The 16,030-nt window shown below is 37.9% G+C and overlaps 1 protein-coding gene across 2 annotated transcripts in view; it reads left to right on the forward strand.

The window, feature by feature from the left end:
• LOC123560873 (uncharacterized) overlaps positions 1-16,030 on the forward strand; it is a 73,554-nt gene that overhangs the window by 40,577 nt on the left and 16,947 nt on the right. For both annotated transcript variants that reach the window (XM_053552539.1, XM_053552537.1), the window contains 2 exons: positions 516-641; positions 10,514-10,747. In XM_053552539.1, the coding sequence (XP_053408514.1) occupies positions 516-641; positions 10,514-10,747 (360 nt within the window). The remainder of the gene's footprint in view (positions 1-515; positions 642-10,513; positions 10,748-16,030) is intronic.

A 16,030-nucleotide genomic window follows, 5' to 3' on the forward strand; every position in this document is an offset into this window, starting at 1 on the left:
GATCTGTATGAAAGTTGGTCTGAATGTTCATCTTGATGATATCTAGATCAAGTTTGAAAGTGGGTCACGTGTCATCAAAAACTAGGTCAGTAGGTCAAATAATAGAAAAAAACCTTGTGACCTCTCTAGAGGCCATATTTTTCATGAGATCTTCATGAAAATTAGTGGGAATGTTCACCTTGATGATATCTAGGTAAAGTTCAAAACAGGATCACGTACCTTCGAAAACTAGGTCAATAGGTCAAATAATAGAAAAACCTTGTGACCTCTCTAGAGACCATATTTTTCAATGGATTTTCATGAAAATTGGTCAGAATTTTTATCTTGATAACATCTAGGTCAAGTTCAAAACTGGGTCACATGAGCTCAAAAACTAGGTCACTATGTCAAATAATAGAAAAAACAACGTCATACTCAAAACTGGGTCATGTGGGAAGAGGTGAGCGATTCAGGACCATCATGGTCCTCTTGTTATTAAAATAGTAGAGTAAAAAATATAGTGTATTCCCTTTCAGCTATAGCTAATGCATTCCAAGATATCAGGTGTAAAGTGGTATCTGAAAAGGCGTATAAAAATCATGGAAGTGTTGAGGCTGCATTTGATAATGGATCTGGCACTGAGTTTCACAAATCACTTTCAGGTGAGGATTTTATTCCTTTGCTGGGGTGAACTACTGGTAAAGATTGACACTCATAACGTAGACTAGAAAAACTTGAACAACTTTAAAATACCACAAGACTGATTTTGGTAGGATTTAACAAGGGTCTTCACCAGACAGTAAAGTCATCACTAGACTGGAAGGTATTATCAAGTCTGTAAGGTCTTTGCCAGACTGTAGGGTCTTCACTTGACTGTAAGGTCTTCACTAGACTGTTATGTCTTTACCAGACTGTACTTTTGGTCTTCACTAGACTGTTATGTCTTTACTAGACTGTACTTTTGGTCTTCACTAGACTGTTATGTCTTTACCAGACTGTACTTTTGGTCTTCACTAGACTGTTATGTCTTTACCAGACTGTACTTTTGGTCTTCACTAGACTGTTATGTCTTTACCAGACTGTACTTTTGGTCTTCACTAGACTGTTATGTCTTTACCAGACTGTACTTTTGGTCTTCACTAGACTGTTATGACTTTACCAGACTGTACTTTTGGTCTTCACTAGACTGTTAGGTCATCACCAGACTGTAAGGGCTTCACTAGATTGTAAGGTCTTTTCTGGACTGTAAGGTCTTCACAACTTTCAGAAACCACTAGATTGATTTTGGTAGGACTTAACCAGACTGCAAGGTTTTACCAGATTTTAAGGTCTTCACTAGACTGTAAGGTCTTTTCAAGACTGTACAGAATGTAAGGTCTTCACTTGATTGTGAAGTTTTAACTAAACCACAAGGTCTTCGCCATACTAAAAGGACTTCACTAGACTGTAAGGTAAATGATTTTACAGTCAATATCAGAGAACTTTTCCTTCTTTTCTGAACCAGGCAAATTTTGCTGCCAGAGCTATATCTCTTAATTATATTGTTTTTGCCCTGTCCGTCCGTCCGTCCTTCCTTCTGTCCGTACGTTACACTTCATTTCCGAGCAATAACTGGAGAACCATTTGACCTAGAACCTTCAAACTTCATAGGGTTGTAGGGCTGCTGGAATAGACGACCCCTATTGTTTTTGGGGTCACTCCGTCAAAGGTCAAGGTCACAGGGGCCTGAACATTGAAAACCATTTCCGATCAATAACTAGAGAACCATTTGACCCAGAGTGTTGAAACTTCATAGGATGATAGGTCATGAATAGTAGATGACCCCTATTGATTTTGGGGTCACTCCGTCAAAGGTTAAGGTCACAGGGGCCTGAACATTGAAAACCGTTTCCGGTCAATAACTTGAGAACCACTTGACCCAGAATGTTGAAACTTTATAGGATGATTGGTCATAAAGAGTAATTGACCCCTATTGATTTTGGGGTCACTCCATCAAAGGTCAAGGTCACAGGGGCCTGAACATGGAAAACCATTTCCGATCAATAACTAGAGAACCACTTGACCCAGAATGTTGAAACTTCATAGCATGATTGTACATGCAAAGTAGATGACCCCTATCGATTTTGGGGTCACTCCATTAAAGGTCAAGGTCACAGGGGCCTGAACATTGAAAACCATTTCCGGTCAATAACTTGAGAACCACTTGACCCAGAATGTTGAAACTTAATAGGATGATTGGTCATGCAGAGTAGATGACCCCTAACAATTTTGGGGTCACTCCGTGAAAGGTCAAGGTCACAGGGGCCCGAACATTGAAAACCATTTCCGGTCAGTAACTTGAGAACCACTTGACCCAGAATGATGAAACTTCATAGGATGATTGGTCATGCAGAATAGATGACCCCTAACGATTTTAGGGTCACTCTGTTAAAGGTCAAGGCCACAGGGGCCTGAACATGGAAAACCATTTCCAATCAATAACTTGAGAACCTCTCGACCCAGAATGTTGAAACTTCATAGGATGATTGTTCATGCAGAGTAAATGACCCTATTGTTTTTGGGGTCACTCCGTTAAAGGGCAAGGTCACAGGGGCCTGAACATTGATAACCAGTTCCGATCAATAACTTGAGAACCACTTGACCCAGAATGTTGAAACTTCATAGGATGATTGAACATGCAGAGTAGATGACCCCTATTGATTTTGGGGTCAGTCTATTAAAGGTCAAGGTCACAGTGGCCTGTTCATGTAAAATCATTTTTTGGAAATAACTTGAGAACCACTTGACCTACAGTGTTGAAACTTAATAGGGTGATTGGACATGCAGAGTAGATGACCCCTATTTATTTTGAGGTCACTTGATCAAAGGTCAAGGTCACAGGAGCCTGAACAATGACTTGAGAACCACTAGGCCAAGAGTGTTGAAATTTAGCGGGATGACTGGACATGCCAAGTAGATGATCCCTATTGCAGCCAACCATCAGTGTCTCTTTGACTTTCGCTCCTGACCCCTATTGACTTCTTGCCTATAGGACTTTGCATTGGGGGAGACATGCGCTTTTTTACAAAAGCATTTTCTAGTTTAAATTATTTTATCTCTATGGCTATATACATTTTTGTGGACATCATATCTTCAATTTTGTAACAGACTTTACACAGAATTAAACAGTAGTTTCATCATAATCATAGGAGCCTGATTTGAAAGAATGATAGTTTGAAGCAAATGTGTTAGGAGTTTTTAGTTGACAGTTTAGTCAAACTTTCAAGAGAAGTTTGTAAAGTCATTGATATGTAAAGTCATTAATATCAAAATGTAAATATATAGGCTGACATTACCTGATTGTGTGGCTCCTTGATTATACATTTGTATACTCTGTACAAAAGTTTAGTCAGTACTTAAATGTAAAACAAAATAAGATTTCAATGTATTTGTATATTCACCTATATTTGTCAAAGCCTGTAGAGAAACTTCAACAAATTTAATATGCCCAAAGGGACATATGTGATGATGCAGGTCGTCTGTCTGTATATATGTCTTGTTAACAGTTTTACATTCCATTAACTTCAGAATGCTTTAATCTATGACCCTAAAATTGCTCATAGGTGTCATATCACCCCTTTTAATTTTGAGATCAGTGGGTTAAAGGTCATGGTGACACTTTTAGTACAAAAACCATTTCCTCTAAAAATGTATTGGTCTATTTGATCTGTGACCCACAGTCTTTGCAAGTTTGCAGGCACATTGCCAGTTGGTAGTTGATGAGCAGTTTTGAGGTAAGTGGGTCAAATGTTAAGGTCACTGTAATAGTTTTAGGAAATTTTCCCACATTATATTGAGAATGACTTGATCTTTGGCCCAAAAAGCAGGCACATTACTCAGGGAAAGCGATTAATCATGACTTATGACAGTCAATATAAGTGTAAATTACAGCAACCATCAGTTAAAAAAGGAACATTCTCCATAAACTGCTCTTAATTTTGAGATTTCTCTGTCAAAGATCATGCTGACTATCACATAAAGTGATAAGATGGACATATTATGGTTTGGTGCTGGTTAAGGTAACTCCAACTGAAATTGTCATGATGAAGGATGGCGTTCGTTTGAAAATACTGTATATAACTTTTAGCAGGTATTTAAAGCTTACATAGATTTATGTCTTTAACTTTTAGCAATCAGGTATTTTAAGCTTACATAGATTTATGTCTATATCTTTTGGCAATCAGGTATTTTGAGCTTACATAGATTTATGTCTATAACTTTGAGCACCAGGTAACTTGAGCTGACATAAATTGTTGTAAATATCTTTGACCAACAAGATATCTTGAGCTTACATTGATTGCTGTTTATAACTTTGAGCAACCAGGTATCTTGAGCTTACATAGATTGTTGTATATTACTTTTAGCAACCACATATTTTGAGCTTACATAGATTGGTATGTATTATATTGAGCAACCAGGTATCTTGAGTTTACATAGATTTGTATGTAAAACATTGAGCAACCAGGTATCTTGAGCTTACATAGATTTGTATGTAAAACATTGAGCAACCAGGTATCTTGAGCTTACGTAGATTGGTGTGTATAATATAGAGCAACCAGGTATCTTGAGCTTACATAGATTGTTATATATTACTTTGATCAACCAGATATTTTGAGCTTACATAGATAGACTTCTGAAATTGCATAGTTACGATAGTTGAAGACCATTTCTTGATAAATGCGACTTCATTTTACAACCAAGTATCTTGAGCTTACATAAATTAGTGTATATAACATCGAGCAACTAGGTATCTTGAGTTTACATAGATTGTTGTTTTTATAACATTGAGCAACCAGGTATTTTGAGCTTTCATAGATTGGTGTGTATAATATAGAGCAACCAAGTACTTTGAGCTTACGTAGATTGGTGTGTGAAACATCGAGCAACCAGGTATTTTGAGCTTACATAGCTTGATGTGTATAAATTGGAGCAACCAGGTATTTTTTTGCTTGCATAGCTTGATGTGTATAAATTGGAGCAACCAGGTATTTTGAGCTTACATAGCTTGGTGTTTATAACTAAGAGCAACCAGGTATTTTGAGCTTACATAAATTGTTGTATATTTTTAGCTTGACTATTCATAGAATAGTAGAGCTATTGGACTCGCCCATGCGTCAGCATCCCGATTTGGTTAAGGTTTTGTATGTAAGCTGGTATCTCAGTAACCGCTTGTAGGAATGGATTGAAACTTCACACACTTATTCACTGTGATAAACTGACTTACATTGCACATGTTCCATAACTGTATTTTGCTTTTTTTACAAAATTATGTCCCTTTTTCGACTTAGAACGGGCCTCGGACATTTTCCTATTCAGATTGCCTATCCGATTAAGGAAAAAGTGACATAGGGATAGACTTCTGAAATTGCATAGTTACGATAGTTGAAGACCATTTCTTGATAAATGCGACTTCATTTTACAAGTTTATGAACAAAAAAGAAGACTTTGTAGACATTTCTCATTCTCTTTTCTATTAAAATATGAACATAAATCATTTTTACGTTTTAAACATATTTCCCCCGAGTGATGCAACAAAATTGTTCACATGCCTTTGTAAATAATTACTATATACGTATGCTGCAAAAATGGTACTTGGTCACAGGTTGGAAAGTGTTTAAAATTGAAAAAAAAATACGTACAGGGTGTCAGCAAATAAATTTTTACATAAATATTTGGCACTTATTGCATGTGTTTCCTAAACCTTACATATCTACAGCTTTATTCATTTTTGTAAATATTTCAAGCACAGAAAACACTAAACTAAATAAATAGCGGACATAGAAAGTCAAGCTAGAAAGCAGACAGATCGTTATATCTTATGAATTATTCAATCAGATGTGTTACCGCTTGACAGTCTAAGTCCATCGATTGAGTGTCATCAGGATTGAGACAACTGCGTCTGTCGTAAGTCGAGAACCAAGCAAGTGGTTTAGACATATTACATATGTGTCTTCAATGTAAACATGACAAAGAAATACAGACAAACTTCTATGGAAATAGTGCCACTTTGGTGCAGTTCTTTTACCTTTTGTAGGACACAATTAAAGCGAACCTAGAATGCATTTTAAGAGCAACATTTGCTTTAATTCGATCCAGCATCCTATACCCTAACAGAACTACTCCAGACACCATCTCATCTGACCCAGTTGCTTCCAGAACTTACACTGACACCCATAGAACTAATACTGACTCGCCCAGAACTAACACTGACACCCCCAGAATTAACATCAATTCGCTCACACGTCTGAAACTTATTTTGAAGCCAACCGAAATACTAGTATAAGGACCTCAAAGAACTAACACAGACACCCCAAGAATATCTATATAAATGTTGATACTAGCTAGTGAAGTTCTGTTCCACTGATATAAAATGCTAAAAGTAAGGCATCCCTGAACCATTGTGGAATAGGTAGTCTCCTGCACCCCTCCGTTTCAATGAAAAAGGCCAACAACGCCAGTGTATGGACAGCTACACCACTGCATATATTCAATAATAATCCTTCACATAATGTCCTGTCAGTATTGTACATGTGTATAGATACAGTATAGCAAGAGATGTATAGAAAACAAACAATAGGCTATGATCAATGCATCAGTTATCATAGGCACTCGGATGGAATAACTGAAGTACAGTTTGGGACCAAAAGTTTTGTTCTACTTTTTTTTCCGTTTCGTTTATTTTCAAAAATGTCAATAACACTGATAACCTGCATGGTATTATAAGTTTATTTATTGTGTTAAAATATTTCATAATAGACATACCTTAAATGCCAATGCTTATTTTAACTAAAAAAAACACATTTTAAATTTTTATCCCCCGCCGATGAAATCGGGAGGGGGGGTATTGAAATGGCGTTGTCCGTCCGTCACATCCGTGCATCCGCGTGTGCGTGCGTGCGTCCGTCCGCAGCCATTTCTCAGTAACTAGCAGGTAGAATTTCATGAAACTTGAAATAAACATGAACCAACATACTGCGATGATGCCCAAGTTTTTTTTTTGATTGGTCAATTTTCCTTAGAGTTATTGCCCTTGATTTAATGAAAAATGTCCGTCCGCAGCCATATCTCAGTAACTATTATGTAGAATTTCATAAAACTTGAAATAAACATGCACCAACATACTGCGATGATGCCCGTCAAGTTTTTTTTTGATTGGTCAATTTCCATTAGAGTTATTGCCTTTGATTTAATGAAAAATCCACGTCTACAGCAATTTCTCAGTAACAAGCTGGTAGAATTTCATGAAACTTGAAATAAATATGAAGCAACATACTTCGATGATGCCTGTCTTTTTATGCCCCCGAAGGGAGGCATATAGTTTTTGAACCGTCTGTCCGTCTGTCGGTCTGTCAGTCTGTCCGCAATTTTCGTGTCCAGTCCATATCTTTGTCATCGATGGATGGATTTTCAAATAACTTGGCATGAATGTGTACCACAGTAAGACGACGTGTCGCGCGCAAGACCCAGGTCCGTAGCTCAAAGGTCAAGGTCACACTTAGACATTAAAGGATAGTGCATTGATGGGCGTGTCCGGTCCATATCTTTGTCATCCATGGATGGATTTTCAAATAACTTGGCATGAATGTGTACCACAGTAAGACGACGTGTCGCGCCCAAGACCCAGGTCCGTAGCTCAAAGGTCAAGGTCACACTTAGACTTTAAAGGATAGTGCATTGATGGGCGTGTCCGGTCCATATCTTTGTCGTCCATGGATGGATTTTCAAATAACTTGGCATGAATGTGTACCACAGTAAGACGACATGTCGCGCGCAAGACCCAGGTTGTAGCTCAAAGGTCAAGGTCACACTTAGACGTTAAAGGATAGTGCATTGATGGGCGTGTCCGGTCCATATCTTTGTCATCCATGGATGGATTTTCAAATAACTTGGCATGAATATGTACCACAGTAAGACGACGTGTAGTGCACAAGACCCAGGTCCGTAGCTCAAAGGTCAAGGTCACACTTAGACGTTAAAGGTCATTTTTCATGATAGTGCATTGATGGGCGTGTCCGGTCCATATCTTTGTCATTCATGCATGGATTTTAAAATAACTACGCATGAATGTGTGACACAGTAAGACGACGTGTCGCGCGCAAGACCCAGCTCCGTAGGTCAAAGGTCCTAAACTCTAACATCGGCCATAACTATTCATTCAAAGTGCCATCGGGGGCATGTGTCATCCTATGGAGACAGCTCTTGTTTTTTTTTAATTGGTCAATTTTCCTTAGAGTTATTGCCCTTTAATTGTTTAAAAATCTACAGATTTGTACATTTCAAACCAACCAATTGGTAGAATTTCATTAAACTTCTTTCATTCTTTTCCATGAACATTTATTATAAACATGTGAAGTTGTGTACCCACACCTGGTCCCCACCTTGCCTTGGTCACCCATCTGCCCCCCCCCCCCCCCTCCCAAAAAAATAATTTTTCATTCCTTTTTAAATATTTTTTCAAACCTTCCATGAATATTTATCAACATACAAAGTTGTACCATTCCCCCACCTCACTCCTCCACCCAGTCATGCCCACCACCCCAAGCATGCATCTCCCCCTCCCCCCACCCTCGCATTTTTTTTTTTTTTTTTTTTTTTTTTTTTTTAATTTTTAATTTTCCATCAATATTTATAATCAACATATGATGTTTTGTACCCTCATCCAGTCCCCCCACTGCCCCCCCCCCCACCAATAAATAGCATTCATTTTCTGTTAAATTGATTTTGACTAATGAAATTATTTGCCTCTTAGTAGCATCCTTAACTTTTTGCTGGATATACTGTTTTGCCATTCCTCACCACAAACCCTTTCGGCAGGGGATACCAATTCATCGAATTTGCTTGTTCAAAAATATGACCCTTAGTTACAAACTGTTCGAATTTCAAGAAAACAATTATGAAATAAAACTATTTTTTGTGACAGTTTGATAGGAATATAACTTATGTATCAGTATTTGAAGCTATTATATAAAACTATCAGCTATTGAAGTCAAGAAATAGCATTGAACTTAGGGCTAGAACCCTAGCATAATGTCCGATGTCCTTTTTGGTTAAGGTTTTGTATGTAAGCTGGTATCTCAGTACTCACTAGTGGGAATGGATTGAAACTTCACACACTTGTTCACTGTCATGTTCTGACATGCACAAAGCAGGTCCCATAACTCTACTTTGTTTGTTTTTTCTCACAATTATGCCCCTTTTTCGACTTAGCAGTTTATGGTTAAGTTCTTGTATGTAAGCTGGTATCTCAGTATCCACTAATGGGAAACAATTGAAACTTGACACACTTGTTCACTGTCATGATATGACATGCAGCGCAAAGGTTCAATAACTCTACTTCCCATTTTACAAAATTATGCCCCTTTTTCAACTTATCAGTTTTTGGTTAAATTCTTAATTGTAAACTGGTATCTCAGTACCCACTAATGGGAATGGATTGAAACTTCACACACTTGTCCACTGTCATGAGCTGATAAGCATTATGCAGGTTCCATAACCTTGTTTTGCATTTTTACTAAATTATGCCCCTTTTTAGCTCACCAGTCACAAAGTGACAAGATGAGCTATTGTGACCACATGATGTCCGTCGTCAGTCGTGCGCCATCAGTCGTCCGTCAACAATTTCTAAAAAAATCTTCTTCTTAAAAACCACTGGGCAGAATTACACCAAACTTCACAGGAATGATCCTTGGGTGGCCCCCTTTCAAAATTGTTCAAAGAATTAAATTCCATGCAGAACTCTAGTTGCCATAGCAACCGAAAGGAAAATTTTTAAAAATCTTCTTGTCCAAAACCACAGGGCCTAGGGCTTTTATAACTGGTGTGTAGCATCATCTAGTGGTCCTCTACCAAAATTATTCAAATTTTCCCCCTAGGGTTAAATATGGCCCCGCCCCATGGGTCACATGGTTTATATAGACTTATATAGGTAAAACTTTGAAAATCTTCTTGTACAAAACCACATGGCCTAGGGCTTTGATATTTGGTATGTAGCATCATCTAGTGTTATAGGAAAAATACTTAAAAAATCATCTGATCCTATTTCCAAGACTGTTTAATTATAATTACCTGATGACCCCAAGTAATATGATGTCACTTGACTGTGACCTTGACCTACTGACCTACTTTCTTGTTTTTTAAGATACAGCCTTGGAATTTTGATAACATACACAGTTTTGCACACAAATCGTAAAACTGAATTTCATTGACCATAAATATGACCTACTGACTTTCTTAATATTTTGATATTTGAAACATGTAGCTCATATTACTCAGGTGAGCGATCCAGGGTCATCATGACCCTCTTGTTTGACTTTTATATTCATTCCATTGACAAGGCTGTTGAAAAATCAAGCGTTGCTGGCCTCAGACAGCTCTTGTTTATATTATTTTGAGCAACCAGATATTTTGAGTTTTTAGAACTTTTAGCTGACTTAGATTGAATTATTAGAACTTTCTGCTTTGAAGTTAAAAGAATTTCTTTGTGTTTGAATGTTAGTGGTGGATGTGTCAACCTGCAAAGTGGTGCCATGCCAGCTACCAATAGAAGCGAGAGTGTATGGAGGTACACCAGTAAATATATCATGGAAGCTGGATGGCAAACTGCTCAATTCATCAACAACTTGGAATGACAGTGTATCAATCTCTACAACAGATGTTCTAAACAGTACAATTTCTGTATTGTTGATTGTTATTGGAGGACAAAATGTGTGGTCACAGAATGTATCATTAGGTAAAACTGCCTTATTAAGTGTTATTTTACTTGCATTATCGGCTGTTTATATATGAAGTTTTACAAATGTATTTTAATTTCATCAATTAACATTTCTGTATAATTCCAAGCATATTCATGCAGGCTGCAGTATATTGAGTAAATAAATTTTTACTGTAAAAGTAGTTCCAGTTAGCACTGTATAAATACATCAAGGTAGCACTCTGTAAATAATTATATCTAATAAGCACTGTATATGTCAGCTAGCACTTATATAACACCTTCAAGTTTGTTATTCATGACTACATTCATTTAGCTGTTTTTAAGTATTTTAAGTTAGCACTATCTTAGTATATCCAGTTAGCTTTGTATAAGTGCTTCCACTTAGCACTCTGTTAGTCCTTCAAGTGCTCACTCTATTAATTCATCCTGTTAGCTCTGTATAAGTGCTTCCATTTAGCACTCTGTTAGTCCTTCAAGTGCGCACTATATCAGTGCATCCTGTTAGCTCTGTAAAAGTGCTTCCATTTAGCACTCTGTTAGTCCTTCAAGTGCGCACTCTATTAATTCATCCTGTTAGCTCTGTATAAGTGCTTCCATTTAGCACTCTGTTAGTCCTTCAAGTGCGCACTATATCAATGCATCCTGTTAGGTCTGTAAAAGTGCTTCCATTTAGCACTCTGTTAGTCCTTCAAGTGCTCACTCTATTAATTCATCCTGTTAGCTCTGTATAAGTGCTTCTATTTAGCACTCTGTTAGTGCTTCAAGTGCTCACTCTATCAATGCATCCTGTTAGCTCTTTAAAGTGTTTCCATTTAGCACTCTGTTAGTCCTTCAAGTGCGCACTCTATCAATGCATCCTGTTAGCTCTGTATAAGTGCTTCCATTTAGCACTCTGTTTGTCCTTCAAGTGCGCACTATATCAATGCATCCTGTTAGCTCTGTAAAAGTGCTTCCATTTAGCACTCTGTTAGTCCTTCAAGTGCTCACTCTATTAATTCATCCTGTTAGCTCTGTATAAGTGCTTCCATTTAGCACTCCGTTAGTCCTTCAAGTGCGCACTCTATCAATGCATCCTGTTAGCTCTGTAAAAGTGCTTCCATTTAGCACTCTGTTAGTCCTTCAAGTGCTCACTCTATTAATTCATCCTGTTAGCTCTGTATAAGTGCTTCCATTTAGCACTTTGTTAGTCCTTCAAGTGTGCACTCTATCAATGCATCCTGTTAGCTCTGTATAAGTGCTTCCATTTAGCACTCTGTTAGTCCTTCAAGTGTGCACTCTATCAATGCATCCTGTTAGCTCTGTATAAGTGCTTCCATTTAGCACTCTGTTAGTCCTTCAAGTGCACACTCTATTAATTCATCCTGTTAGCTCTGTATAAGTGCTTCCATTTAGCACTCTGTTAGTCCTTCAAGTGCTCACTCTATCAATGCATCCTGTTAGCTCTGTAAAAGTGTTTCCATTTAGCACTCTGTTAGTCCTTCAAGTGCGCACTCTATCAATGCATCCTGTTAGCTCTGTATAAGTGCTTCCATTTAGCACTCTGTTAGTCCTTCAAGTGCACACTCTATTAATTCATCCTGTTAGCTCTGTATAAGTGCTTCCATTTAGCACTCTGTTAGTCCTTCAAGTGCTCACTCTATTAATTCATCCTGTTAGCTCTGTATAAGTGCTTCCATTTAGCACTCTGTTAGTCCTTCAAGTGCTCACTCTATCAATGCATCCTGTTAGCTCTGTAAAAGTGTTTCCATTTAGCACTCTGTTTGTCCTTCAAGTGCGCACTCTATCAATGCATCCTATCAGTTAGAGTGTATATGTAGGAGGGTTGCTAATTCAGCCCGGATTAAATATTTTCTTGGGTTGTTTTATTTCAAATACATAGACATTCAAAGTATGACACCAAGGTCATTTTGCTGTTTCAATGTTTGTTTAGTTAACACTGCTTGAAGTAGTTATAGAGTGCTAGCTGACTTATACACAGCTACATTCGTAATTAAATGTCATTTAGTAACAGAGTATTAAAAAACAGCCATTTTTTAGCTCACCTGTCACGAAGTGACAAGGTGAGCTATTGTGACTGCTTGATGTCCGTCGTGCGTCGTCTGTCGTCAGTCGTCCGTCAACAATTTCTAAAAAAAATCTTCTTGAAAACCACTGGGTAGAATTACACCAAACTTCACAGGAATGATCCTTGGGTGGCCCCACTTTCGAAATTGTTCAAAGAATTGAATTCCATACAGAACAAAAACCAGAAGACCTAGAGCTTAGATATTTGGTGTGAAGCATTGCCTAGTGGACCTCTACCAAGTTTGTTCAAATCATGACCCAGGGCTCAAAATTGATCCCGCTCCAGGGTTCACTTGATTTTACATAGGAAAATCTTAAAAAATCTTCTTCTCAAAAACCAGAAGCCCTAAAGCTAGATATTTGACATGTAGCATTGCCTAGTGGACCTCTACTAAAGTTGTTCAAATCATGACCCCAGGTCAAAATTGACCCCGCCCCACGGGTCACTTGATTTTACATAGATTTCTATAGGAAAATTTTCAAAAAAATTTAATAAATAAACCAGAAGGCCTAGAGGTTAGATATTTGACATGTAATATTGCCTAGTGGACCTCTACAAAATTTATTCAAATCATGACCCCCGGGGTCAAAATTGACCCTGCCCCAGGGGTCAATTGATTTTACATAGGAAAATTTTCAAAAATTTTCTAAAAATAAACCTGAAGGCCTAGAGCTTAGATATTTAACATGTAGCATTGCCTAGAGGACCTCTACAACATTTGTTCTAATCATGACCCCCGGGGTCAAAATTGACCCAGCCCCAGGGGTCACTTGATTTTACATAGGAAAATATTCAAAAAATTTCTAAAAATAAACCAAAAGGCCTAGATCTTAGATATTTGACATGTAGCATTGCCTAGTAGACTTCTACAAAATTTGATAAGATCATGACCCCCGGGGTCAAATTGACCCTGCCCCATGGGGTTACTTGATTGTACATAGAAAAATCTTCAAAATTTTCTAAAAAATAAACCAGAAGGCCTAGAGCTTAGATATTTGACATGTAGCATTGCCTAGTAGACCTCTACAAAATTTGTTCAAATCTTGACCACCCCCCAGGCCCAGCCCCCGGGGTTACTTGATTGTACATAGGGAAATCTTCATAAATTTGCTAAAAATAAACCAGAAGGCCTAGATCTTAGATATTTGATATGTAACATTGCCTAGTAGACTTCTACAAACTTTATTCAAATCATGACCCCCGGGGTAAAATTGGCCCCGCCCCGGGGGTTATTTATGGCCCTTGACTTTGACAAAATATACATAAAAAGGGCCTAAAGTTTAGTGTTCTATGTATCTCAAAAGAAAATCTTTGACCAAGGGTTTTGATGCATAGGAATATTATTCAGCATGTGAAGTTGTGCACGTGAGGTTTTGTTAGCTCACCTGCCATGTAGTGACAGGGTGAGTTATTGTGATTGCATTTTTGTCTGTCATCTGTTCACAATTTCTTGTGAACACAATAGAGACCACATTTTGTAATCAATTTTAATCAAACTTGCACACAACTTGTATTGGCCTAATATCTCAGTTCCTTTTGAAAACTGGCCAGATTCCTTCATTGGTTCCAGAAATATGGCCCCTGAAAGGGCCAAAATTTGCTTTTTTTGGCTTGTGGACACGATAGAGTGCACATTTTGCCTTCAACTTTAATCAGACTTGCACACAACTTGTATTGACATAATATCTCGGTTCCTTTTGAAAACTGGACGGATCCAATATTGGGTTCCAGAGTTACGGCCCCTTAATGGGCCAAAATTTGCTATTTTTGGCTTGTGAACACGATAGAGACAACATTTTGCAATCAATTTTAATAAAACTTGCACACATCTTGTATTGGCATAATATCTCAAATCCTGTCGAAAACTGGCCAGATCCCATCATGGGTTCCGGAGTTATGGCCCCTTAAAGGGCCAAAATTTGCTATTTTGGGTTTTGCAGCCATATAGAGACTTCATTTCGTGGCCTCAACGCGAAACTAGTCTATCTGCTTCTATTTCTATATACACATAGACTAGTTTCGCGATGAGGCCACGATTTATGGTTTGATTTGATACAAACTTGCAAAATATCTTCAACAACAATAAATCTTGGATTCAATGATGAATTTGTCAGATCCATTCATAGGTTCCGCAGTTGCGGCCCCTGATTGACCTTAAAGGAGCCAAAATTTGGTAATTAGCTCGACTATCCGAAGAATAGGGGAGCTGTCCTACTCGCCCCTGCGTCGGCCTGAGCGTCACACAAATGTTAAAATTTGCATACCACCCCAAATATTTTCAAAGTCCATTGAGATATTGCTTTGATATTTTGCATACTTGTTTACCACCATGACCCCAGTCTGTTAAAAGGAGGAGGCAACTCTGTCAAGCATTTTGACTGAATTATGGCCCCTTTTTCGACTTAGAATATGCTTATTGTAATGTTAAAGTTGTACTCATTGTACTATCAAGCACTGAGAATAGTCGAGCGCGCTGTCCACTGACAGCTCATGTTTTTACCTTGTGAACATGATAGAAGTGACATTTTATGTTTATTTTAACCACACTTGCACACAACTTAAGACACAATAAGATCTTGGTTCCTTTCAAAAACCGGTTAAATTCCTTCATGGGTTCTAGAGTTACTGCCCCTGAAAGAGGCAAAATTTTCTATTTTTGCCATTTCAGCCATATAGAGGTTACATTTATGCCTTGATTTGATAAAACTTGCACAGAATCATTATCTTGATGATCTCTAGGCCTGGATCGAAACTGGGTCATGTTGGGTTGATCAAAGGAAAAGCTTGTTAACAACCTAAAGGGCCCATTTATGACCCTATCTTCATGAAACTTGGTCAGAATGTTTATCTTGATGATTTCTAGGCCAGGTTTGAAACTGGGTCATATGGAGTCAGAAACTAGGTCATCAGGTCAAAAGTTTGTTAATTCTCTAGGCCACATGTATGACCCTATCTTCATGAAACTTGGCCAGAATGTTTATCTTGATGATTCCTAGGCCAAGTTTGAAAGTGGGTCATATGGGGTCAAAAACTAGGTCACCCGGTCAGATCAAAGGAAAAGCTTGTTAACAGTCGTTTTCATTTGATGTGCATGAAACTTGGTCAGCATGTTTGCCTGCATGAAATATCATATGAATTTTTATCTAGGTCATGTGGGGTCAAAGACTAGGTCACCAGGTCAAATCAAAGAATAAGCTTGTTTTCACCCTAGGGGGCACATTTTTGATTCTATCTTC

This window comes from Mercenaria mercenaria, chromosome 10, assembly GCF_021730395.1.
Source record: "Mercenaria mercenaria strain notata chromosome 10, MADL_Memer_1, whole genome shotgun sequence".
Lineage (NCBI taxonomy): Eukaryota > Metazoa > Mollusca > Bivalvia > Venerida > Veneridae > Mercenaria > Mercenaria mercenaria.